This window comes from Canis lupus, chromosome 23, assembly GCF_003254725.2.
Source record: "Canis lupus dingo isolate Sandy chromosome 23, ASM325472v2, whole genome shotgun sequence".
NCBI classification, from domain to species: domain Eukaryota; kingdom Metazoa; phylum Chordata; class Mammalia; order Carnivora; family Canidae; genus Canis; species Canis lupus.
Genome location: NC_064265.1, coordinates 27,859,453 through 27,882,659, shown reverse-complemented (window position 1 = coordinate 27,882,659; position 23,207 = coordinate 27,859,453). Strand labels below are relative to the sequence as shown.

Below are 23,207 nucleotides of genomic sequence, written 5' to 3'. Positions count from 1 at the left end.
TTAATGACAATGTATATATTTTGATTCTCATCGTGGTGGTCCAATATGGTACAAAAAAGATAAAGTTGAGATGACTCAAAACTTTAAAAAGTCTGTGTGTCTTTGAGACAAAGTCTCTCTACAGAAAAGAGTTCTAGATTGTCTATTTTTTCCCAAAAAATACCTTGAAGGAATTTTTCATTCATGGTGTTTATTTGGGAATTCATTACACACTTGTAGATGGACACTAAACAGTCAATTATTTCCTCATCTTGTACATGGAATTCCATTAATGGTGCTAACATGCATTTTGATAGAAGAGTCTGCTATAGGGGTCTTAAAGCAAATTCAGAAGAGTATTTGCCAAATCAAAATGCCTTTTTGCTTTAAAAATTTGGAGAGATAAACAATATACAGGCAAAATGAGTAAGTTTACAAGCAAATCAATCATTCCAATGAAAAGTATAATCAAGCATATGTTTCCAGAAAACAAGTAATAAACAATAAACCAAAGTAAGTGCTCCCACCTATTAGGACACTCTATTGTCACAGCTAGCTTTCACACCAGGTGAATTCAATCCTGTGTTATTGTCAGGTGTTAATCTTCTTTAAAAGTTCAATGGGTCTCTCCATTGATTGATTTCACTATCAGAAGAGTTCTGACTTCATACCTAAATTTTCCCTAGGTTAAAAGAACTAGATTGCTTGGAACGGGTTCCAATAGGCCTGAGGGCAGCCAGAGAAGAAGTTAAGAGTCACCAGTCTACATTGACTCAAAATACATGCAGTGACATCTCTAATGTTAAGAGATTGGCGAGTAAATTGTCTCAATTCTGAATGCAGAATTCACTGCTGCTCTTCTATGAATGCTTTGACAACTTGGGTGATCAATTTAAGCAGGGTACTTACGGCTGTGATCCCGTACATACTGAATGAGCTCACACATCTGCAGTTCAAAAAATAAAACAAAGAATTAACTGACCGACTGCCAGGTCTTCAAGTCTAAAAATAACTAAATTTAATGGAGTACAGAGCATTCTGTTGGAGTCAGGAGATACATACAGAAAATGAAGCCAATCCTCTGGCCCCTTTCACACCCTAGGAAACAAAAGAAATGTGGTCTTATTGCTCTGCACACACACATATCAATAGCCAGGATGTGCATTAGCCTGAGAAAGTGAAGCTTTCTAAAGATTTTATTCTTAAGTTAGAGGGGAAAAAAGAATACATGTTGGGAGGATCCTCATTACTGAGTTAAGAGTAATATTCTATGGGAAATAAATTGTAAGCAGCAAGCTTGATGAACACAAACCTCCAATGGCCACCTTCCTTCAGTGCCATCTGTGGACAAGGGTCATCCAGAATCTAAGGATGGAGCTGAACACTTAACACTGGCATGGAGAGCTTTGGGACAGGCTTGTGGCTTGGATATAGATGAGGCTGAACCATCTATGATAGCTGCCCATCCCTAAGGGAGGTTCAGAATTCCTTGACCCTGTGCTTTGCTTTGGCCACTAAAAAGCAGCTGAACTAAACCTTCATCTGTTTCCATCACCAGTTGGATGACAAAACAACTAGACTCAAACCAAACATCTGGAAAGATAATCCCAACAGTCTTCCAAAAGTTAATGAGAAAAAATCTATATATCTATATGTATCTATCTTGTGGATTGGAAATAGAACAAAGTGGAATTGTTCTAATTTCACATGTTCAATTATATCTTTGGAACAGAAAGTCTGGCTATTTTCAAAGAGAGAAACCCAGGGAAAAGTGCACTGAAGCCCCACCCAAATTCCTGGAGAAAATAAGTTCCATGTGAATACAACTTTGATCATTTATTTCTTTATTAATTCTTTCTCATTCCCTTCATTCACTAACCACTTATTGAATATAGAAAGAGGACAAGGACCGGGCAAATAAAATTCACTGATAATTGGGAAATCACATTTTAGTTCAATATTTTTCATTTCCTCCCTCAAATTCTCCTCACCTCATGAGAAATGGCAACTAATATTTAATCACCATTTCCCCCTATCTCTAAGCACATAAATGTGGAAAAATATTGGAAATAGTCACCAAGTGCAAAGACAGAAAGCATGCACATTTGGACAATGAAGACTCCATGCACTTTTTATTTAGATAAGGATCTGGTGTGATTTAGGACTTTTCAACTTACCTTGCGTCCAGGAGGTCCTGGCTCCCCAGGGGATCCCATCTCTCCCGGAAGCCCAGTGGATATCTCAAAGCAGAATTTATTTATTTTAAAATTATATTTACATATTTATGTATAGTGTTTGTAGATGTGTTTTATTTTTTAAGAGATTTATTTATTTATTTAACAGGGAGAGGAAGAGAGAACAAGCACAAGCAGAGGGAACAGGAGAGGGAGAAGCAGACTCCTCACTGAGCAGGGAGCCCAATGCAGAGCTTAATCCCAGGACCCTGGGATCATGATCTGTGCCAAAGGCAGATGCTTAACTGACTGAGCCACAAAGGCACCTCTAGTGTTTGTGGGTGTGTTTTAAGTTTTTCTTTTATTTTAAAAAAAAAATTATTCATGAGAGACACACAGAGAGGCAGAGACATAGGCAGAGGGAGAAGCAAGCTCCCTGTGGGGAGCCTGATGCAGGACTTGATCTCAAGACCCTGGGATCATGACCTGAACCAAAGGCAGACACTCATCCACTGAGCCACCCAGGCGTCCTTGTGGGTGGTTTCAAATGTCAAAGAAACACACTTTTATTTTATAACATTGAGAGACTTCCAAAAAGCACACAAAAAGAAAAAAATCTACAGCAATTCTGTTGCTTCCAAATAATCTTGGTGCACTTTCTTCTAGTCTTTTACTTTTACATTCTTTTGGTATTTTTATATATTTATATGTGCATGTATTCTTTTAAAATGTAATTTTATATTTTTTCCTGTTAATCTTTTAAACTAAATAGATCTAGAAATTTTCATGTTATTAAATTGGGGAGGGGGGCAAAATCATTTTTTATGCATTATGCCTGCATAATATTCCATTACATAGATGTACCATAATTTCTTTCATCAGTCCCTTATTGTTGGCATTTAGATTTGCTGTTGTTGTAATAAACAACCCCACTATAAAATTTTACGTGCAATTCTGATTATTTCCTTAGGGAAGACTGCTAAAACTGGAATTGCTGGATCAAAGGAGAAATTTTTATCTAAATGAGATGGTAGATGACAACAAACAAATGAACAAAAAACCCAGAAAAACAAAAATTTAAATATAAGATCCCTGAAACAAGAACACCTAGAAAGTTGGCTGGAGATATTTGTAGTGAAATAAGGAATAACAGCAGTAATAAAAACAACTGTTGTTGACTACTTACTATATGCCAGGAATTTTTCCATGTGTATTTAACAATATAATTTATCATAAAGAAGGCTAGGATTTAATTTAAAGATTAGGAAATATTCCTTAGTTCATTCAAAATGCCATGGGATTTATAACTTTTACAGGAATGAAAAAATGTAGTTGTCCAAAATCAATTTAATTTGTACAAACATTGCCTTTGAGACAGGGAATAACTGTTGATATCCTTTGGGTGTTCAGCAGTGTGCTGGGTTCAGTGAAAAAAAAAGTCATTGATCATATTTTCTTTAGAAGATATGAATTAACCTCTTAGGGGAAAAAATGGCAGACTGAACATATGAAGCAAAATTCTGCTCCTTCTCAATGTCTCATTAAAATCATAGTAAGTAAATTTCTGTAAAAGGCCAAAAAAATGGGGAGAATGAAAGACAATAGCCACAAACCTTCAGAGGCTAGAAAGCAGATGTATACTTGTTAAATGACTTAGTAAATCTGAAAAAAGCTGTATCCTAAGCCAGTAGGGGGAAAGTCAAGAATCCATTCCCAGAAGGCTCAAGAATTGGCAGCACCAGATACCTCCAAAAGTGGAGGTGGAGGGGAGGGGCTAAATAAGGAGGACTGGTTGAAAATCATTTTAGGAATCCTCCAGTCTCCTCTCCATTCTTTGCAGTTGGGTGAATATCCCTTTTTCCACTCCCAACAACAGGTAGAGGTAAAACTGAGGGATCTGTACCAGGGAACTCCAGGCAGATCTGAGGGCCAATGGTACCCTCCTGAAAACAGGGTGATTCAATGAAGGTATGTGAAATAGACATGATACCCCTCAGGTTTTCTTTTCCATATGGTTTCATGAAAACTACAGCCAGACCTTCATACTCAGGCAGGAACCTGAAACAATCTTCCCAGGGGAATCTGACCAAAAACAGAAGACCTAAAGATACCAGTATTAGAAGTCTGCTAAGTAAAGAACTAATTCAGCCAGATTGCTCTTCGGTAAAACTTGTAGTTGACCAGTTCTATCAATGTCAGTTAGCCTTTTTTGTCTTTCTTTCTTTCTTTCTTTCATTCATTCATTCATTCATTCATTCATTCATTCATTCATTTATTTATGATAGTCACACAGAGAGAGAGAGAGAGGCAGAGACATAGGCAGAGGGAGAAGCAGGCTCCATGCACCGGGAGCCCGACGTGGGATTCGATCCCGGGTCTCCAGGATCGCGCCCTGGGCCAAAGGCAGGCGCCAAACCGCTGCGCCACCCAGGGATCCTCTTTAATTCTTAAATAGGAAGTGATGGCTCATTCTCCAGACATGCTGGAAATAGAAATCAATACAGGAGAAAAAAAGCCATACAAAAAAGACTATGTTGGGCAAAGAAGACTGTAGAAATATTTATTTAGATCCTCAGAAAAGTAAGAGAAGATGTTTCAGCCATGAAACAAGACAGGATAGTATAAAGAAATATTTGGAGAACAGGAACAAGCTCTTTAAAATTAAATCATGAGAGGAGCATTGTGAAATTAAAAAATTTCCCATAAAGTAGATCTAAAAGACAATATTAGAAATAGAGAAGAACCAATAGAAACTTCAGTTCTTTCAGAAAGAAAACCTGAAAGTTTTCTGTGCCTTAACTTCAAATTCAGAAATATTTACATAGAGGAAAAGCAGCTTGGCAGGTGAAATAATAAGTTACAGTGATAAATTGTGGGAGAACAAGAAATTAAAGTAACCAAAGGCTAAAAGAAAAAGTTCACATACTTCCCATTGGTTCATTGTTTTATAAAAATGATTAATGTGGCATTGGGGGACAAGAACCCAACAAACAGCTGAACTTGTTAGCAGGCTTCCAATGTTCAAGAGTAAACTACTTCATTAACAAGCCAAGGGAAAGGATCCAGAGATATTTCAATGCAGATGACATGTGGATTAATTTGCAAGTCTTTTCCAATTATCTTTCTAATTATATCAGTCATTTTTTTTGAAATCATAATGTTAAAGGAAGTCATCCAAAAACATGCATGAGGAAAAGAATTATAGCTGAAATTACAGTTCTCTTAGGAAAAGCAGGATGGAGGGAAAGAGCAGTCTATTTTATATCCCTAAAACCCATATAAATAATATCTACACAGACAAGAGGTGTCTAAGACGATGTCATAGTTAGACCCTGAACTCACCTCCTCCCAAGGATACACAGAATCTACACCTACCTAGAGAGCAATTCCTCCTGAAAAGAGCTGAGGGCTGACTGAACAGCTTCACAACAAAGGATAAAGGGACCACAAAGAGAATGGCAGGAGAGATGGAGACACAGTAACCATGGAAACCCTACCCCTAATGCTATAAACTGCAGTGCTATGGACATTCTCCAGGATAGATTACATTAGGCTGCAAAACAAGTATCAATAAATTTAAGAAGACTGAAATTATATCAAGCATCCTTCCCAACCACAGTGGGATGCAACTAGAAATCAAGCACAAGAAAACTGGAAAACCCCACAAATACATGGAAGCTAAACAACAAGCTATTAAACCATCAATGGGCCAATGAAGAAATCAAAGAGGAAAGCAAAAATACCTGCAGACAAATGAAAATGGAAACACAATGGTTAAAAATCTGTGGGATGTTGTAAAATTAGTGCTAAGTGGGAGTTTTATAGGAATACAGGCCTACCTCAATAAAAGAGAAAAATCTCAAATAAATAATCTTACACCTAAAGGAATGGGAAAAAAAAAAAAAAGAACAAATCAAGCCCAAAGTTAAAGGAAATAATAAAGAGCAGAACAAAAATAAATGAAATGGAGCTAAAAAACTATAAGAAACATTAATGAAACTAAGAGCTGGTTCTTTCAAAAGCTAAACAATATTGATAAACCGTTAGCCAGACCCATCAAGGGAAAAAAAAGAGAGAGAGAAGATTCAAATTAGAAATGAGGGAAGGTACAATTGACACTACAGAGGTACAAAAGGGTCATAAGAGATTATTCTGAAAAAATTATATGCCAACAAATTAGGCAACCTGGAAGAAATGGATAAATTCCTAGAAACATTATTTCCAGGACTGAATCAAAAAAAAATCTGAACAGATTACCAGCAATGAAATTGAATTGGGGGATCCCTGGGTGGCACAGCAGTTTGGCGCCTGCCTTTGGCCCAGGGCGCGATCCTGGAGACCCAGGATCGAATCCCATGTCGGGCTCCCGGTGCATGGAGCCTGCTTCTCCCTCTGCCTATGTCTCTGCCTCTCTCTCTCTCTCTCTCTCTGTGTGACTATCATAAATAAATAAAAATTAAAAAAAAAAAAGAAATTGAATTGGTAATCAAAAAACCCTTCACAAACAAAAATCCAGTACTGAATGGCTTCACACTGAATTCTACAAAATGTTTAAAGAACATATCTAACTTCTCAAACTACTCCAAAAAAACAGAAGAGGAAGGAAAACTTCCAAATTCATTCAATGAGGGCAGCATTACCTGGTACAAAAATTGGAAGAAAAAAAAAAAAACAACGTACTACAAACAAAGAAAATTACAGGCCAATATACCTGATGAATATAGATGCAAAAATTCTCAACAAAATATTAGTAATTCTAATTCAATACATTGTAAACAATACATTCTCTCTTTGTTTACATTGTATTGTAAACAATACATTGTAAAGGTCATCCATCATAATCAATTGGGATTTATTCCAGGGCCAAGACTGGTTCAATACCCACAAAGCATTTCGTATAATATCAGGAACAAGACAAAGATGTCCACTCTCACCATCTTTATTCAACATAGGACTGGAAATCTGAGCTGCAGTAATCTGGCAAGAAATAAAAGAAATCCAAATTGATAAGAAGTAAAAGTGTCACTATTAGCAGATGACCTGATATTATATATAGAAAACCCTAAGGACTCCACCAGAAAACTATTAGAATAAAGGAATTCAGTAAAGTCACAGGATACAAAGTTAATATAAGAAATCTCTTGCATTTCTATACACTAATAACAAGGTAGCAGAAAGAGAAATTAAGAAAACAATCCCATTTACAATTGCATCAAAAAGAATAAAATACCCAGGAATAAATTTAACTAAGGAGATGAAAGACCTATAATATGAAAACTATACAACTGATGAATGAAATTGAAGATGACAGAAGCAAGTGGAAAGATATTCTATGCTCATAGGCTGGAAGAAGTAATATTGTTAAAATGTCCATACTACTCAAAGCAATCTACAGATTTCAGTGTAATCCCTATCAAAATACCAGTGGTATTTTTCACAGAACTAGAACAAGTAATCCTAAAATTTGTATGGAACCATAAAAGACCCCGAGTAACCAAAGAAATTTTGAGAAAGAAAAACAGAGTTAGAGGTATCAAAATGTCAAATTTCAAGATCTACTACAAAGCTATAGTAATACTACAAAGCATAGTACTGGCACAAAAATAGACACATAGCTCAATGGAACCGAATGGAAAACCCAGAAATAAATCTATACTTATATGGTCAATTAATCTATGACAAAAGAGGCAAGTATATACAATGGGGCAAAGGCAGTCTCTTCAACAAATGATGCTGGGAAAACTGGACAGCTACGTGCAAAGTATGAAACTGGACCAATGTCTTACATCATACACAAATGAAATGGATTAAGGACCTAAAGGCAAGACTTGAAATCATAAAACTCCTAAAAGAAAACATAGGCACTACTCTGGATCTGTCTCCTCAGGCAAGGGAAACAAAAGCAAAAATTAATAATTGGGACTATTATGAAACTAAAAAGCTTTTGTGCAATGTAAGAAGCCAGTAACAAAATGAAAAAGTAACCTACTGAATAAAAGAAGATATTTACAAATGGTATGTCCAATAAAGGGTTAATACCCCAAATATATAAAGATATATGAGGAACTCGGGGCACTTGGGTGGCTTAGTGGTTGAGTGTGTCTGCCTTTGCAAAGCTCAGGTTGTGACTCCCTGGTCCTGGGATTGAGTCCCGCATCAGGCTCCCCACAGAGAGCCTGCTTCTTCCTCTCCCTGTGTCTCTACCTCTCTCTCTCTCTCTCTCTCTCTCTCTCATGAATAAATAAAATCTTAAAAAAAAAAAAGATATATGAAGAACTCCTACAACTTACACACACACACACACACACACACACGCACACAATCTAAGAAAAAAAAATGGGCAGAGGACTTCAACAGACATTTCTCCAAAGACATACAGATGACCATCAGACACATGAAAAGATGCTCAACATCACTAATCATCAGGGAACTGCAAATCAAAACCAAAGTGAGATATCACTTCACCAGAAGATAAGAAATAACAAGTGTTGTCAAAGATACAGAGAAAAGGGAACCTGGGTGCACTGTTGGTAAAATTTATATTGTTGCACAGTATGGAAAACAGTATGGAGGTTCCTCAAAAAATTAAAAATAGAAACACAATATGCCCAGTAATTCCACTTCTGGGTGTTGAAAGAAAGAAAGAAAGGAAAGAAAGGAAAGAAGGAAGGAAAGGAAGGAAAGGAAGGAAAGGAAGGAAAGGAAGGAAAGGAAGGAAAGGAAGGAAAGGAAGGAAAGGAAGGAAAGGAAGGAAAGGAAGGAAAGGAAGGAAAGGAAGGAAAGGAAGGAAAGGAAGGAAAGGAAGGAAAGGAAGGAAAGGAAAGAAAGGAAAGAAAGGAAAGAAAGGAAAGAAAGGAAAGAAAGGAAAGAAAGGAAAGAAAGGAAAGAAAGGAAAGAAAGGAAAGAAAGAAAGGAAAGAAAGAAAGGAAAGAAAGAAAGAAAGAAAGAAAGAAAGAAAACAAAAACAGTGATTTGAAGAGATCTGCACCCCTATGTTTATTGCGGTATTATTTACAATAGTCAAGGTATGGAAACAATAGATGAATGGATAAAGAAGATGTGGGAGACAGACAGAAACACACACACACTCTGGAGTGTTACTCAACCATAAAAATTAAGATCTTTCCATTTGTGACAACATGGATGGATGCAGAAGATACTATGCTAAATGGAAAAGACCAGAGAAAGACAAATACCATATGATTTAAATTATATATCAAATTAAAAAAAAAACAATACAAATGAATAAACAAAGAAAAAACCATCAAAATAGCAGAAACAGAATTAGACTAAAAAATACAGAGGATAAACTGGTTGTTGCCAGAGGGGTGGTGGGTGGTGGAATAGATGAAATGGGTGAAAGAGATTAAGAGGTACAAACTTCCAGCTATAAAATAAGTAAGTCACAGATATGAAAAATACAATACATGCAGGAATATAATCAATAATATTGTAATAACATTATATGGTGACCGATGATGACTGCACATCATGGTAAGCATTTTGTAATCTATATAATTTGCTGAGTCACTATGTTGTACACCGGAAACTAATATAATATTGTGTATCAAATATATTTCAATAAAATTTTTAAAAATCCTGGATAGAGAGTCACAGAGGTAGAAATGGTCAAGTGTAATGCAGAAAAGAATGAACATAGAAGAGCAAAGAAACTGCTACAGGATCCCTTAGAAGAGTGGGGAGCAATGAGCTAGGAAAAAAAAAACAATTCTCTGTACATAAAGTTCTTGTTATACTTAATAAAAAATTGAATCAGAATAAAATGAACTACAATGACAAAACTGGAAAACCACCTCAAGTACCACGTTAGATCACTTTGTTTTTCTTTTCCTGCTAATTAACATGGTGTTAAGATGAGTTTACCCAATCAGTGTGCTATGCTGAAGAAAAGAAACAAAGAAATTCATTGAGAGACAATTATCACAAGAATGTCTCTTTTACAAAGTAGCTCTGTCATTTGTGCACAGTGTATATACATATAAAGAGTCAACAAGTGCAAAAATCTATTCTTAACCCACTGGAACCCAAATACGCTGATGCCTATGGGCTATACCACACACTTGTGCTCATTCCGAGTGATCCAAAGCTTTAGGAAATTTCCAAGTCCTTCTATGGAATAATAAGGACACATTCAGTCACATAATAAATGGAAACTTTCTCATAAAAATTAACACATATTCTCTTAAGCTAAATGGGGAGAAGACCTCTTAGGGTATGCTTCATTAAAAGTAGCTCAACAAGCTGAATAGTGAACAAGATGCCAGTGGACATTAGGCTAAACTAAATCTACCAGGGAGATGGGATGAAACTGACCATATATTGCCAGTGCAAAACTATTTTTGATCACAAGGATGCCTAAAATAAAATCTTATCTCCAGGGTTAAGAATTAGTATGTTGGCAGCCAGAACAGATAAACTTGCTCATTAAAAGCAACCACTTCTTTGCCTTCTCGCTGGTGTTGAAGGATGGATCCTATACCCATCTCCCTTCCCCAGGTTTCCCTTAACACCACACACACACACACACACACACACACACACACACACCACGCACACATTTTGCAGGTCTTGGGGAGCAAGTGACAACTCAAATGACTGTAAAAGCATGAAAAGGACTTCCCAAAGTAGCTGAGGGGATAAGGCACTGGGCTCTAAGAAGCTTACCCTCTTGCCTCTAGCTCCCTTGGGTCCAGTTTCTCCTGGACCACCAAGGTCCCCCATCTCACCCTGAATAAGTTCAGAAAAATAAAATGGTAATTAAAATCAAAGAGCTGTATCTCAATGTGTGTTTAAACTTATTCTGACATAAAGGCATTTTTTGTATATATTTTATTCTTCAACAGTCTTCTTTGAAGTGTCTCCCCTCCCTTACCTTCTCCACTCCCTCCCCTCATTCTTCTAGCTCTCTACACAGCACACTGCAGCCTCCTTGTTTGACTTCTGTATCTCTCTCTTCAGCCATAAACACAGCCTCCTTGGAGACATGAACAGTGCCCTTTATTTTGTCCCCTGATCCTATCACAGGACCTGGCATCTACTGAGCTCAGGACACGTTTCTAGCAAAAATGAAAGCCTTAGAAGGCATCATTGCTAACTTATTATCGGAAGGTGATTACCTATATATAGGTATAATCACGTTGAAAAAACTGAACCAGGTGAATTCAGGTTTTGGTTTTCCTTACATTTTACGTTCCTTTGAGCAAAGGAGAAAATACACATGATAGAGGGGAAGGAGTCCGTGTGAGAAGAAAAATAAGGGTGATTTCTTCCTTTGCTTATGAATTTAAAAACTAGAAGTGAAAATTCTAAAAAAGGCTGCTTCTTTCTGTCCTCCTTTTCCCTCATAAAGGTTTCTTTCTTTTTCAGATCATGACGTGAACCAAAATCAAGAGTCAGCCACCTAACTGACTGAGCCAACCCAGGTACCCCTAAAGGTATCTTTTTATTCATTTATAATGAACTATTCTTCTATTGTCCTGTGATACATTTCATAGCCTCAGGAACATTTCTGATAGATCTCTACTTAAATATGAAAATACACAGTACCTTAGGACCACTTTCTCCAGGAAATCCATCTTGCCCCTATAATTGACAGTATGGAAAATTAATATGTGTACATATCACCGAGGTAGGTTTGTGCTGCTGCTTTAATTGATTTTAGTATCTCTGAATCAAGAAAGGGCCAAAAAAACTGAAAATGAAACTGTACAGCATTATCTGAGAAACTAGCTCCAATTTCTAAATTAAGCTACTTATACCAAAATACCATGACAACCTAGATAAGTGGACAAATGTGCATATCTGAGGAATTATAAATCAGCTCTCCTTCTACTGAAGGCATTTAACAGGATAGCTGGCTATAGGGCCAAATGTTTCTGGAGCAGTCTTCTTAACACATATTTCAGGGGAGAAATTTGAGAAGCCCAGAGCTTAAACTCGATCATTGGTTTTCTGGTCCTCTGTTTACCTTACTTTGTTCATGGACTATAATTGAAGACATCTGATAATCTTCATTTGATGAAAAAAATTTATTAAAAATAAAGTTTATTTTCTGATTATAAGTAGTGTCTCCTCAAACATAAAATGCAAAAGAATAGAAAGAAGAAAAATCATCCAAATCTCACTACCCAGAACCATTGTAAATGTTTTATTATATTTTCTTTAAGCTTTTCAAAATGCTTTTTTAGAAAAACTGGGATAAATCTTGTTTTTGGGTTTTTTATATTTTCTGTTTTCTTTTTACTGGATGCTGTCACAGAATTTTACATGATTATAAACTTCATATACATTCATTTTTAAAAAATGGCTAATATTCCAGTGCTATAAGCTACTTAATATTTCCCCTTTTCAGATACTGAGATTGTTTTCAATTAATTTTCTATTTTAAAGGGAAATTTCACTGGAAATGTCTCATTCATTAGTGATTTTTTTTCAAAGAAATTTTAGCTTTTTGGGATTTATCCTTCCAGACAGCCTCTTGCATCATTCCTAGCAGGATTTCACTTGGAATTAAATTGTTCCTTTTTAGTGTTTTAGACTTTCCAACAAGAATTTGGATATCTTTATTTAGTGAAGTTCTATATATTTCAGTGATTTATTTATTATTTATTTTTTTATTTCAGTGATTTTTGATCATAGGTCTCAAACATTTTACAGAAAGATTTTTTTTTTTAATTTTTTTTTCATTTATTTATGATAGTCACACAGAGAGAGAGAGAGAGAGGCAGAGACATAGGCAGAGGGAGAAGCAGGCTCCATGCACCGGGAGCCTGACGTGGGATTCAATCCCCGGTCTCCAGGATCGCGCCCTGGGCCAAAGGCAGGCGCTAAACTGCTGCGCCACCCAGGGATCCCCAGAAAGATATTCTTAACTCTTACATTTTTGTGGATATTGTTATGGTTTCTAAGTGGTAATTGTTAGTATACAGGAAGCACTGGTTTTGTAAATTTATCTATCTTACTTTCAGACGCTTAAATATTTAAAATATAAATTAATAATTTTGATACAAAGTTAAAAGTTTTTTTTCTGAATTGTTGCTTGGCCCAATGAATTTAGAAAGACACCAAAAACTTCTCCCTAATGGTGAAACATATTAACATGTTCCAAGTTGAGAACAAACTTTGGAATGCCTCCTCGGGTAAACCCCAGCACAGAGCTGCTAAGATTAGACAAACTGTTTGGGCTGGAACAAGTCAGGCCCTGGCCCTACATCTTTGCAAAGGAACAGAAAATTAATTTTCAAGTTTCAGTTGTTGCCTGCACCTTAAGGAATCAAATTGTGTTTTCTTCTACCACAGTCTCCAAGGGATATCAAAAAATGAATTATCAAAATCTATCTCTAAATGACCAAGGTGGTCCTATTCACTGCTTTATTTTCTCTTAAATATGGGAGAAAAAAAAAAAAAAAGACCAACAAAACCAAAACAAGCAACAACAAAAATAAGTGGAAATGTCCAGCCTCCAGTAATGTGTCTTACCTTTGCTCCTTTCCTTCCAATGCTACCATAACCTGGGTTGCCATCATCACCCTGTAAACAAAGGCATTAATTACAAATATCTCAGACTACAAACTGGAGGCAGGCTTACTCACATAGGGACAAGACACCTGGTTTTTTTGGTTTAATTAGGTGAAAGCAGGAAGCAGGAGTCTCCCTCTGGGGCTGGCCACTAACATTGGTGATAATGGCACTAAAGACAACTCCCCGTGACAGATATAGACAGTGCATGGTTCCTCAGGCTCACCTGTATCATCTGTAAAGTGGGACTAAAAATTATATATAATCACGGTGTTATTATGAGGACTGAGTGGGAAAATTTCAGGTGCACAATAATCTCAATAAAAGGAGATGGTAGTGTTAGCTCTTCTGTTTAACACCTGTATTTTAACACCTTAGCTGTAATTCACTTTCAGCTTGCTAGATGAAAATAACACCTCCTAAATGCCTGGGCAGTGGCTATTGTCAGGCCCTTGCAGAAAGTCTTTGTGAGAAGTCCTGAGTGCTAGGGGAGTGTGGGCTGGGTTTCTGATGGACAGATTCTGATGGGAGGAAAGAATGGAAGAAGAATTATGGGGATGTTAAAGACAAGCTTTGTCCAGTTTATCATTTGGCTTCAAAAGCATCCCAGCTAGGTTGTTTGGTACCTGGGAAGTTGCTACCTTAGGAAAGCTGTCCAAGGAACTAATCCAAGTTGAGGATAATATCTCAATTTCTAGAAAGCTATCAATTTCTAGACTGGGATGGTATCTTTAATGCACTCTTCAGAGAACCACATGGGATATCAATTGAACTAAAAGATTCCAAAGTCAAAAGTCAGGTCAAAAGTAGTGATCAACACAAACCGGTAAGCCTCGAGGACCCGGGAGGCCAATAGCTCCTTTTTCTCCCAAATCTCCAGGTTCTCCCTGTCAAACAGAACAATGAAATATGTCCTTATTAGTTTGTGTTGTTGTTTTTGTAGAGGAAATTGGAAGCGACGGTACTGAGACAATAGTTGCTTATCCAACTGCATGCATGTGGATCACACACAGTGACGATGGATCTGTGGACTGGGACTTGTATAAGTGATGCAAGGAATTGCTGTTGTTGGCCAGTGAAGTCTCCTCCATTGATGAATGAAGCCCCAGCAAGTCTGATGCATTGTTTACTGCAAGCGGCCATCTTGGCAGCTCAGTGCCATGAACCACGCCCTTGGAAGTGTCTTACCATGAGTCAAAGAGGAAGCTCTATACTGTTTAAAAAAATTAACAAGACTGTTTTCCAAGATGATCCATCAAATCATCTGGCTCTGCCAAGACAACAGACTTACTAATCTAGTTTTAAGCGCTAATCAAAACAACCAAGGTAGCATGACATCCCTGGCAATAGTTTCTGACTTCTGACTAATTCCACATCTACAATGGGTTATAAATCAATCTCTGTATTACATTGAGTAAAGCCCAGCTACTTGGGAAAGTTAAAATTAACACAGCTTTACAAAAGAAGGTTAGCTCTTTAAAAAAAAAAAAAAACAAACCTTAAAATTTAAAATTTTAGATTTATAGAAATGTTAAAGAGGTACAGAGTTCCTATATACTCCACATCTAGCTTCCCCTATTGTTAACATTATATTAGTTACATTAGGAGGGCACATTTATCACAATGAATATTGATTCATTATTATTAACTAAAGCCCATACTTTATTCATATTTCTTTTTAAAGATTTTACCTAATGCCCCTTTTCTGTTTTAGGATCCTATTGAGGATATGGTATCATGTCTCCTGAAGCTCCTTTAGACTACGACAGAGTTTATCAGATTTTCCTTGTTTTTGATGACCTTGACAGTTTTGAGGAGTACTGCTTAGGTATTCTGTAAGATGTCCCTCAGCTGGGGTTTTTCCTCATGATTAAGTTGGGTTTTATGGGTTTTGAGGGTAAAGACCATAGAGGTAAAGTGCCATTCTCACCACAACATATCAAGAGAACATACTGTCAATGTGGCTATCACTACTGATGTTAACCTTTACCATTTGGCTGATGGTCAAGTTTCCCCACCGTCTAGTTATTCCCCCCTTCCCTTCCTATAATGTACTCTTTAAAAGAAGGAGTGTGGAAGTGTGCGCAGCCCACACTTAAGAAGTGGGAGTGGTTAACTCATTTTTAAGGATAGAAAGGCAACCCAGTTAAGTGTGAAAAGTCCAAGTGGACAAATGTCCACCAGTACTGAACTCTGAGACTAAAATAGAATAGGGTTTCATGAATGGTAAGTGGAAGATCACATTCCCTGATACCTTTCTTTCAGGGTAGTGGCTCTCAAAGTATGCTCTGTAGGCCACCTGCCTCAAGGTTATCTCAGGTCCACATGCAAAGGAAATTCCTGGACCCCACCGGTATGGTCTCTGTTAATGGAGCCCAAGAATATGCCTTTTTATTTTTATTTTTTAAAGATTTTTATTCATTCATGAGAGACAGGGGAGGGTGGGCAGAGACACAGGCAGAGGGAGAAGCAGGCTCCATGCAGGGAGCCCGACGTGGGACTGGATCCCAGGACTCCAGGACCACGCCCCGGGCCGAAGGCAGGCGCTAAACCGCTGAGCCACCCAGGGATCCCCCAAGAATATGCCTTTTTAAATAAGCTTCTCAGCTGATTCTTATACATAGTGAAACTTGAGAACATCTGCTTTAATATAGGGAATCAAAAGAAGCTTTAAGGCTTGTCCAGGGTCACTTTGTTATTGGTACAGTCAGGTGTTAAGCCCAGTATTAATCATGAGTTGCTTGCCTCCCTGGGAATTTGAGCTTATTGGAATAAGGTAGGAGTAAGTCTTTGGGGGGCTCATTTCAGTTAACAATGAGTTAAGAGGATTCAATTTCTCTTGGGACTTCCCAAGGGATTTGGGCTTGCTTTGAGGGTTTATACTTCCAAATTTTTGTCCCTTACCCTTTAAAAGTCCCTAGCCCCCCCCAAAAAAATAAATAAATAAAAAAAATAAAAATAAAAATAAAAAATAAAAGTCCCTAGCCCTATGAGCCCTTCTTTCCTCTCTTTTGATCCCTCTGTCATATGGATTGCTTTCATTTTATAAGTAGACTTTTTTATGTATCCATGGCATCTGCACACAGACAGAAATCCTTCCTCCCTGTAGAGATAAATTTGGTTCTCATCAGTGATACCACATCCCCTATAGCCTTTTCTCCAGGGCAAGTAGGCAGCATTGTTTCTGTTCCAACTTTCCTTTCCAGACTATGACTGCCGTAGCAGACCTTTCCCGTTGGAGTTGATTATCCCTGTTATCCATGTATCTCATTCACCCTCCAGTCAATGGTCCTTGCAACTCAACTGCTGGCCTCCATTATTTTAGCCCTTTTTAGCAGATCTTCATTACAAAGCTATCCCCTCTTCTCATTCTCATCCTCTGTATCAAGAAACTTCTTCGTTAATTATCTACTCTGACATCTTCAACCTTCTTCCGTTTTTGTCTTCTCTGCTAAGACACATACTACAGTCCTATCATTGAAAACAAATACCCAGCTCCAATCTATCCTAGACTGGTAGTTAATGTCCTTCCCCTGCCCCCAAGCCCAGCTTCTTCAAAGAGTAGTTTATAGCCCTGAATCCATTTCTTCCTCATTAACACATTGCTCAGTCCTTTGCAGGCCCTTTCTTTCTTCTTCTCTCAAATGTTACATTTTTGAAAATATTATTTGGAGCATCTGAGCCATGAGAGGCCATAGCTTCTTCACTCCCCCTTCCCTATCTACTCTGCACCAGCTATACATCTGACCTCTGCTTCGTCTACTCTTCTTCTCAGCATCCAGTATGCATTTGCTTCTTTCCCCTCCTTTCTAATAATTCACTATCTCCTCTTACCCTTTTTTTTTTTTTTAAATTTTTATTTGTTTATGAAAGTCACAGAGAGAGAGAGAGGCAGAGACACAGGCAGAGGGAGAAGCAGGCTCCATGCACCGGGAGCCCGACGTGGGATTTGATCCCGGGTCTCCAGGACCGCGCCCTGGGCCAAAGGCAGGCGCCAAACCGCTGCGCCACCCAGGGATCCCTCCTCTTACCCTTCTTACAAATGGACATCACCAGGAATCTTTTTAAAACTCCAAATACCTCTGAAACCACATCTCTTATCAGCCCTAAAACCTTTCCTCTATTCCCCAAACCAAGTGGTTCCTTCACTCCTATGCCACTCTTTCTGATGGCTTTCCTACTTTTAGGATGGTACTACACTCATGCTAGAAGCCTATGAGTCATCTAGGCTCTCGACCTTAGATTCCTACTGGAGGAGTTCTCCAGAATCATAATGTGCCCCTCTGTCTTCACTCTATTAAGTCATCCAATTGCTGCTTGTCTTAGAGACTGCTAGAACATATCTACTAGTCCCTAGCTTCCAATCCCTCAGTCTTCAAAATATTTCTACACCAGTGGCTTATTCAAAATCCTTCCAAGTCTGCATGTGTTCATACATTCCATTAAAAAACTTGTAAATAGCACTGTACTGGCTGCTTAATAAAGAGAGTGACCACAGACTTTTTATGTGCCTATGAGAGAGGATCATTTTTCCTCCCAAATACCCACTCCCAGGATTTTCCAATCCTGTGCTTTCCTTCACATGATTTCTTTTCCCTGAAATCCTCCATGCTTGCCAAAGTTTTTCTTATCTTCTAGAGTCTGCTCCAAGTCTGTATCCTCTATGATGGCTCTTTCTCCAGCCCAGAGATACTTTTTTTTTTTTTTTTTTCAGAAATACTTCTAATACTATATTTAAACCTCCATTCTCAGACCCATATCCTGGTCTACTTTATGCCATAGATCATGGTCTTAAAAATGTTCTAAATTCTGTGGGGATTGATTCCATGTCATATTTATTATACAACCCAGAAATTCTTTCATTAAACAAATATTTATTAAGCAATTATGTGCCAGAAACTGTTGAAAGTACTGGGGATGTATCAGTGAGGTAACAGTCAAAGATCTCCACTCTCCTGAAGCCAACTTTCTAGTCCCACAGAATGCCAGTAAAGTGACTTTGTCTTAAAAGGTGTTTGGCAAAAGTCTGTATGTATAGAGGAAACAAGAAAAGAATAGAGGAGGGAGGGAAGAAGAGAGGGACAAATGAAGGTCTGCTCCAGAACAGTCTTCCTTCCCTGAGGTCCCCCCAGCTAAGATTGGGTGTAGCCCCTCATGAAATTAGGCTGAGCTGAAATCTTTGACCTCATCGTGGTCCACACCCACATCTTTAGATGTTGCTGGCTCTCTAAGAATCAACCCAGGGTGTAGGGGCAAAAAGATGTTCTCCTTTGTGTTGAAAGGGCTCTGGCTAATACAACCAGACACACTTACTTTGAGGAGAAAACCTTAACTTTGGTGGGCTTAAAGAATGTGACCTACTTTAGTTCCTTGGCTTCCCAGATGGCCTGGACTCCCTGCTTCTCCTCCTTGTCCTGGAGGCCCCTGAAACAAAACAAGGATTGCAAATATAGCAGAACATAAAGCAACTTTCCCTTAAACCCTTTGTGTCTCTTCTAAGAGGAAAATGAACCACAGATGGGAAAAGAGTTATGGCTTTATTGATTTCTGCTCTGGAAAAAAGTACCACAGCTGTCAAATAAAAACTAGTAAATAAAAGAAAATTAATAAAGTAATTCATGCCAGATGTGGCCTAAATGATCATGCTTCCTTGTGAGTCTTCTTTTCCAAAGAGATTTTACATTCTCACTGTTTTGTTTTTACAGCAGATGTTGCTAAATGTCTAACATTTAAATAAGGCATTCCAAGTGACATTTGACTTTAACTATGTCTGGTTCTTTGTTTTGGTGGAAAGCATCTTTTTAAGGTAAACATTTATTTGCAAATAATATAAATTTGTCCAATAAAAAACTCAAGAAACTTCACTCAAAATAATTATCATTAATAACAAAATATGTTCAGGTATACCAGATAAGTATTCCAAAATAGTTTTCTCTTTCTGGTTGATAAATTAGAAGAGTAAATGTACATAAACTCCTATCTGCCATTAGAAGAAAAATAGCTGTAAAATATGTAGAATTTAACAAGAAAAAGACCAATACAAAAAGGGCTTCAAGATCTTACTGAAGAACATAATAACTAAAGTTAAACAGATGGATAAACATACCACATATCTATTTGGAAAATCTCTTTGATATAATAGAAGTCTCTTTAACATTCTAGAAAGCATGTTTTATTGGAATAGCTTCAGAGCTGAACATTTAAAAATCCCAATTCAGAGAAAGCCCAACTGCCTTCCTATGTTGTTAACACTTGGGATCAGATTTTTCCTTTGGGATATCCAAACATATGGCAACAGAAATATCCTTTGGTTAAAATGTTTACTATAGGTACTTGTAAATAATCCCAACACCAGTGAATTGAAATCATTTTCAAATATCTTTTTTTATTTTTGCCATGGTTACTGTAATTTAAAAATTAATAAACCAAATCTGTGTAGTAAGCATATACTTAGCAAATTTTATTCAGAAAAAAATTATGACATCAACTTTAAAAAATTAAATCTTTAAAAAATTAAAATGTAATGAGTTGGACATAAAAAATTTCCTACTAGGAAAGACTGTTGAACAATATTTTGGTCACTTAGGAAAGATAATGATCTTCTCACAAACTTCCATTTTTTTCTCTCCTTTTTATAAAAAAAATGTATTTATTTATTCATGAGAGACACAGAGAGAGAGGCAGAGACACAGGCAGAGGGAGAAGCAGGTTCCCTGTGGGGAGCCCAATGTGGGACTCAATCCCAGGACCGTTGGGATCACTGCCCTGTGACAAAGGCAGATGCTCAACCACTGAGCCCCTCAGGTGCCCCTCCTCTTCCTTCTTTATCTTATTTTTTTTTAAGATTTTATTTATTTATTCACGATAGAGAGAGAGAGAGAGAGGAGATAGGCAGAGGAAGAAACAGGCTCCATGCAGGGAGCCCGACTCAGGACTCGATCCTGGGACTTCAGGATGGCGCCCTGGGTCAAAGGCAGGCACTAAACCGCTGAGCCACCCAGGGATCCCCTATCTTATTTTTTTAAAAGATTTTATTTATTTATGAGAGAGAGAGGCAGGCACAGAGACACAGGCAGAGGGGAACCTGATGTGGGATTCGATCCTGGGTCCCCAGGATCACACCCTGGGCTGAAGGCAGCACTAAACCACTGCCCTCCCTTCTTTATCTTAAAAGAAGAATCTCAATTTCTTCACCTTCCATAGCTCTCAACCCCTTCCCTTAGAACTCTCACTTCCACCACTGCATGGGGCTAGCTACTATAACCTTCATATTCAATCCAGTTAGACTCTTTTTTGTTCTTACTGTATTTGAGTTTGAGCATGTATTCTTTGAAACTTTTTCATTAATTTCTGTAACAGCAGTTACCCCAGCCTTCCTGGACCCTTCTCTGTCCTCTTTTCATTTGCCTCTTAAATCTCCATGTACCCTGCCTGCTGCTCCATCCTTAGATGTCATTTTCTCACTTAATCTCCTCTTCCTGAGTGATACCCCCACAGATTCACATACCACTTTACAAAATAATTCCTAAAATACATGGATCTCCAGACCAAATCCCTCAACTAAATGCCAGACTCATATATTAAAATGTCTATTAGATACCCCATAGGAATTGATTACCAAGGATAATGATATTTAGTGTAAGTCATGTTTAGTTTCATATTCTCTTTTTCAAGGAATGGTGCTACCCACTTCCTCCCTGAAACCCAAGCTGGAAATCTAGATATCATCCTAGATCCCTCCCTTAGCTCATCTCTCAAAACCTATCAGTTACAAGTCCTATCCAGCGGTGGTGCTTTCCTGAATGTCGAAATGCCTGTTAGGAGATCACTGAAATTGGATCATCTACTAGAAGCAAATTCATTTGATTCTTCAAAAATCACAAGGAAGAAAAGTATTACAACTTATTCTCCAACAACTGGAACTTGTCAAATGAGCCCATTTGCTGCTTCTGCAAGCTCTAAAGAACAAGAGCACAAAAATGAACCATCAAATGGGACACCTGGGTGGCTCAACGTTTGAGTGTCTGCCTTTGACCCGGGGCATGATCCTGGAGTCCCGGGATCGACTCCCACATCAGCGTCCTTGCATGGAGCCTGCTTCTCTCTCTGCCTATGTCTCTGCCTCTCGCTCTGTGTTTCTCATGAATAAATGGATAAAATCTTAAAAAAAAAAAAAAAAGTCTAAAAAAAAAAAAAAGGCAGATTCTATTGCCTTTCTGTATCCATCTCTCTTTCATTCCTATTGCTATCACCTACCTTTACGCCTTCTTGCATTCTGTCTAAATTCCTGGGTTCCCTGACTGTAGTCTGGCCTGTCTCTAATCCATTATTCCCTCCTTTTTCCTTCTGATTTAAAATGTCAGGCTGATGTTGCCACTTTTTCTGAAATTTTGAATTCTGAGTAGCTTTCAGAATAACGTTGATAGTCTTTACTTATTAATATATAAAATCCCTCAAAATGTTGGTATTGCATGTCTCTGTAGTCATCTGGGACTACTTTTTTTTTTTTAAGATCTTATTTATTTATTTATTTACTCATGAAAGACAGAGGGTTGGGTGGGGGGCAGAGACATAGGCAGAGGGAGAAGTAGGCTCCCAGCAAGAAGCCCAATGTGGGAGTTGATCCTGGATCCCGGGATCATGCCCTGAGCCAAAGGCAGAAGCTCAAAGGCTGAGCCACTCAGGCATCCCAATCACTATATGTTTCACTCAAATCATCTTGAAGTCACCAAATACTTCTTATTGTCTTTGGTCTCCACACTTGTGCAAGTTCTTCCCTTAAGCTGATCCATTTTCCATCTGGAGAGAGGTACAATCTCTCTCTTCTGAAAAGCTTACTTTTAGCATCACTGTTTCAAGAATACCTGAACCCCGTCTGTACTGGGTCTCACAACTGTCCCACAGATTCCTCTACTCTGTACGTAAATTGTTCATTTCTTTCTTTCTCTCATCTACCAGGTACTAACCAGTACATTCCTTGAAGGAAGGGGCATACCCTATTGGCTTCATATCTCTGGAATTTAGGACAATACCTAAAATGGACTCAATCCATCCATCCATTCATCTAGCTATCCACATCCCTATCCTGGAATAGCCCCCAAAAGGATGAAATAATGTGTTTAATTTGATTTTCCATGTGAAAATTTTGAATACTTCACAGGAGAATGAAGTAAAAACATTTCAACTGTCCTTGACAATAAGGGGCAAATTGGAAGTCTTGCCTAGGGGCTCACTTTCTGTGCTTCCTTCAGACATAAAGAGCTCTGTGAGATGAAGGAGATTTGAGGGGAGATTACCTCATATGTAGTCACTTTAAGCACACAAAAGCACAATGAGAGATTATCCTGTTTGAAAGCCCTCCAAAATAGAAAATTTCTTGGATGGATGGAGGCATGCATGCAGACAGGGCCTGGTCATCAGAACATCAGAAAATCTGATTCTATTTCCTGTGCAGGACCACACAAAACACCAGACTGGTGTTTGTGACTTCTTAAATGGGCCTCATGCTTCAGTGAA

General features: G+C 37.9%; 1 protein-coding gene and 1 long non-coding RNA gene across 2 annotated transcripts in view; one reads left to right on the top strand and one right to left on the bottom strand.

Annotated features, from left to right (window-relative positions):
• The window catches only part of LOC118352110 (uncharacterized), a 31,606-nt gene extending 16,379 nt beyond the window's left edge, over window positions 1–15,227 (top strand). Inside the window, exons 2-3 of the long non-coding RNA XR_004808685.2 lie at window positions 11,541–11,608; window positions 14,635–15,227. This is a non-coding gene — a long non-coding RNA (uncharacterized LOC118352110). The remainder of the gene's footprint in view (window positions 1–11,540; window positions 11,609–14,634) is intronic.
• The window catches only part of COL6A6 (collagen type VI alpha 6 chain), a 140,374-nt gene that overhangs the window by 30,269 nt on the left and 86,898 nt on the right, over window positions 1–23,207 (bottom strand). The window contains exons 24-31 of the mRNA XM_025449030.3: window positions 19,053–19,115; window positions 14,516–14,578; window positions 13,653–13,703; window positions 11,721–11,756; window positions 10,839–10,901; window positions 2,157–2,219; window positions 1,042–1,077; window positions 889–925 (exon numbers count right to left, since the gene is read on the bottom strand). Of these exons, the coding sequence (XP_025304815.2) occupies window positions 889–925; window positions 1,042–1,077; window positions 2,157–2,219; window positions 10,839–10,901; window positions 11,721–11,756; window positions 13,653–13,703; window positions 14,516–14,578; window positions 19,053–19,115 (412 nt within the window). The remainder of the gene's footprint in view (window positions 1–888; window positions 926–1,041; window positions 1,078–2,156; window positions 2,220–10,838; window positions 10,902–11,720; window positions 11,757–13,652; window positions 13,704–14,515; window positions 14,579–19,052; window positions 19,116–23,207) is intronic.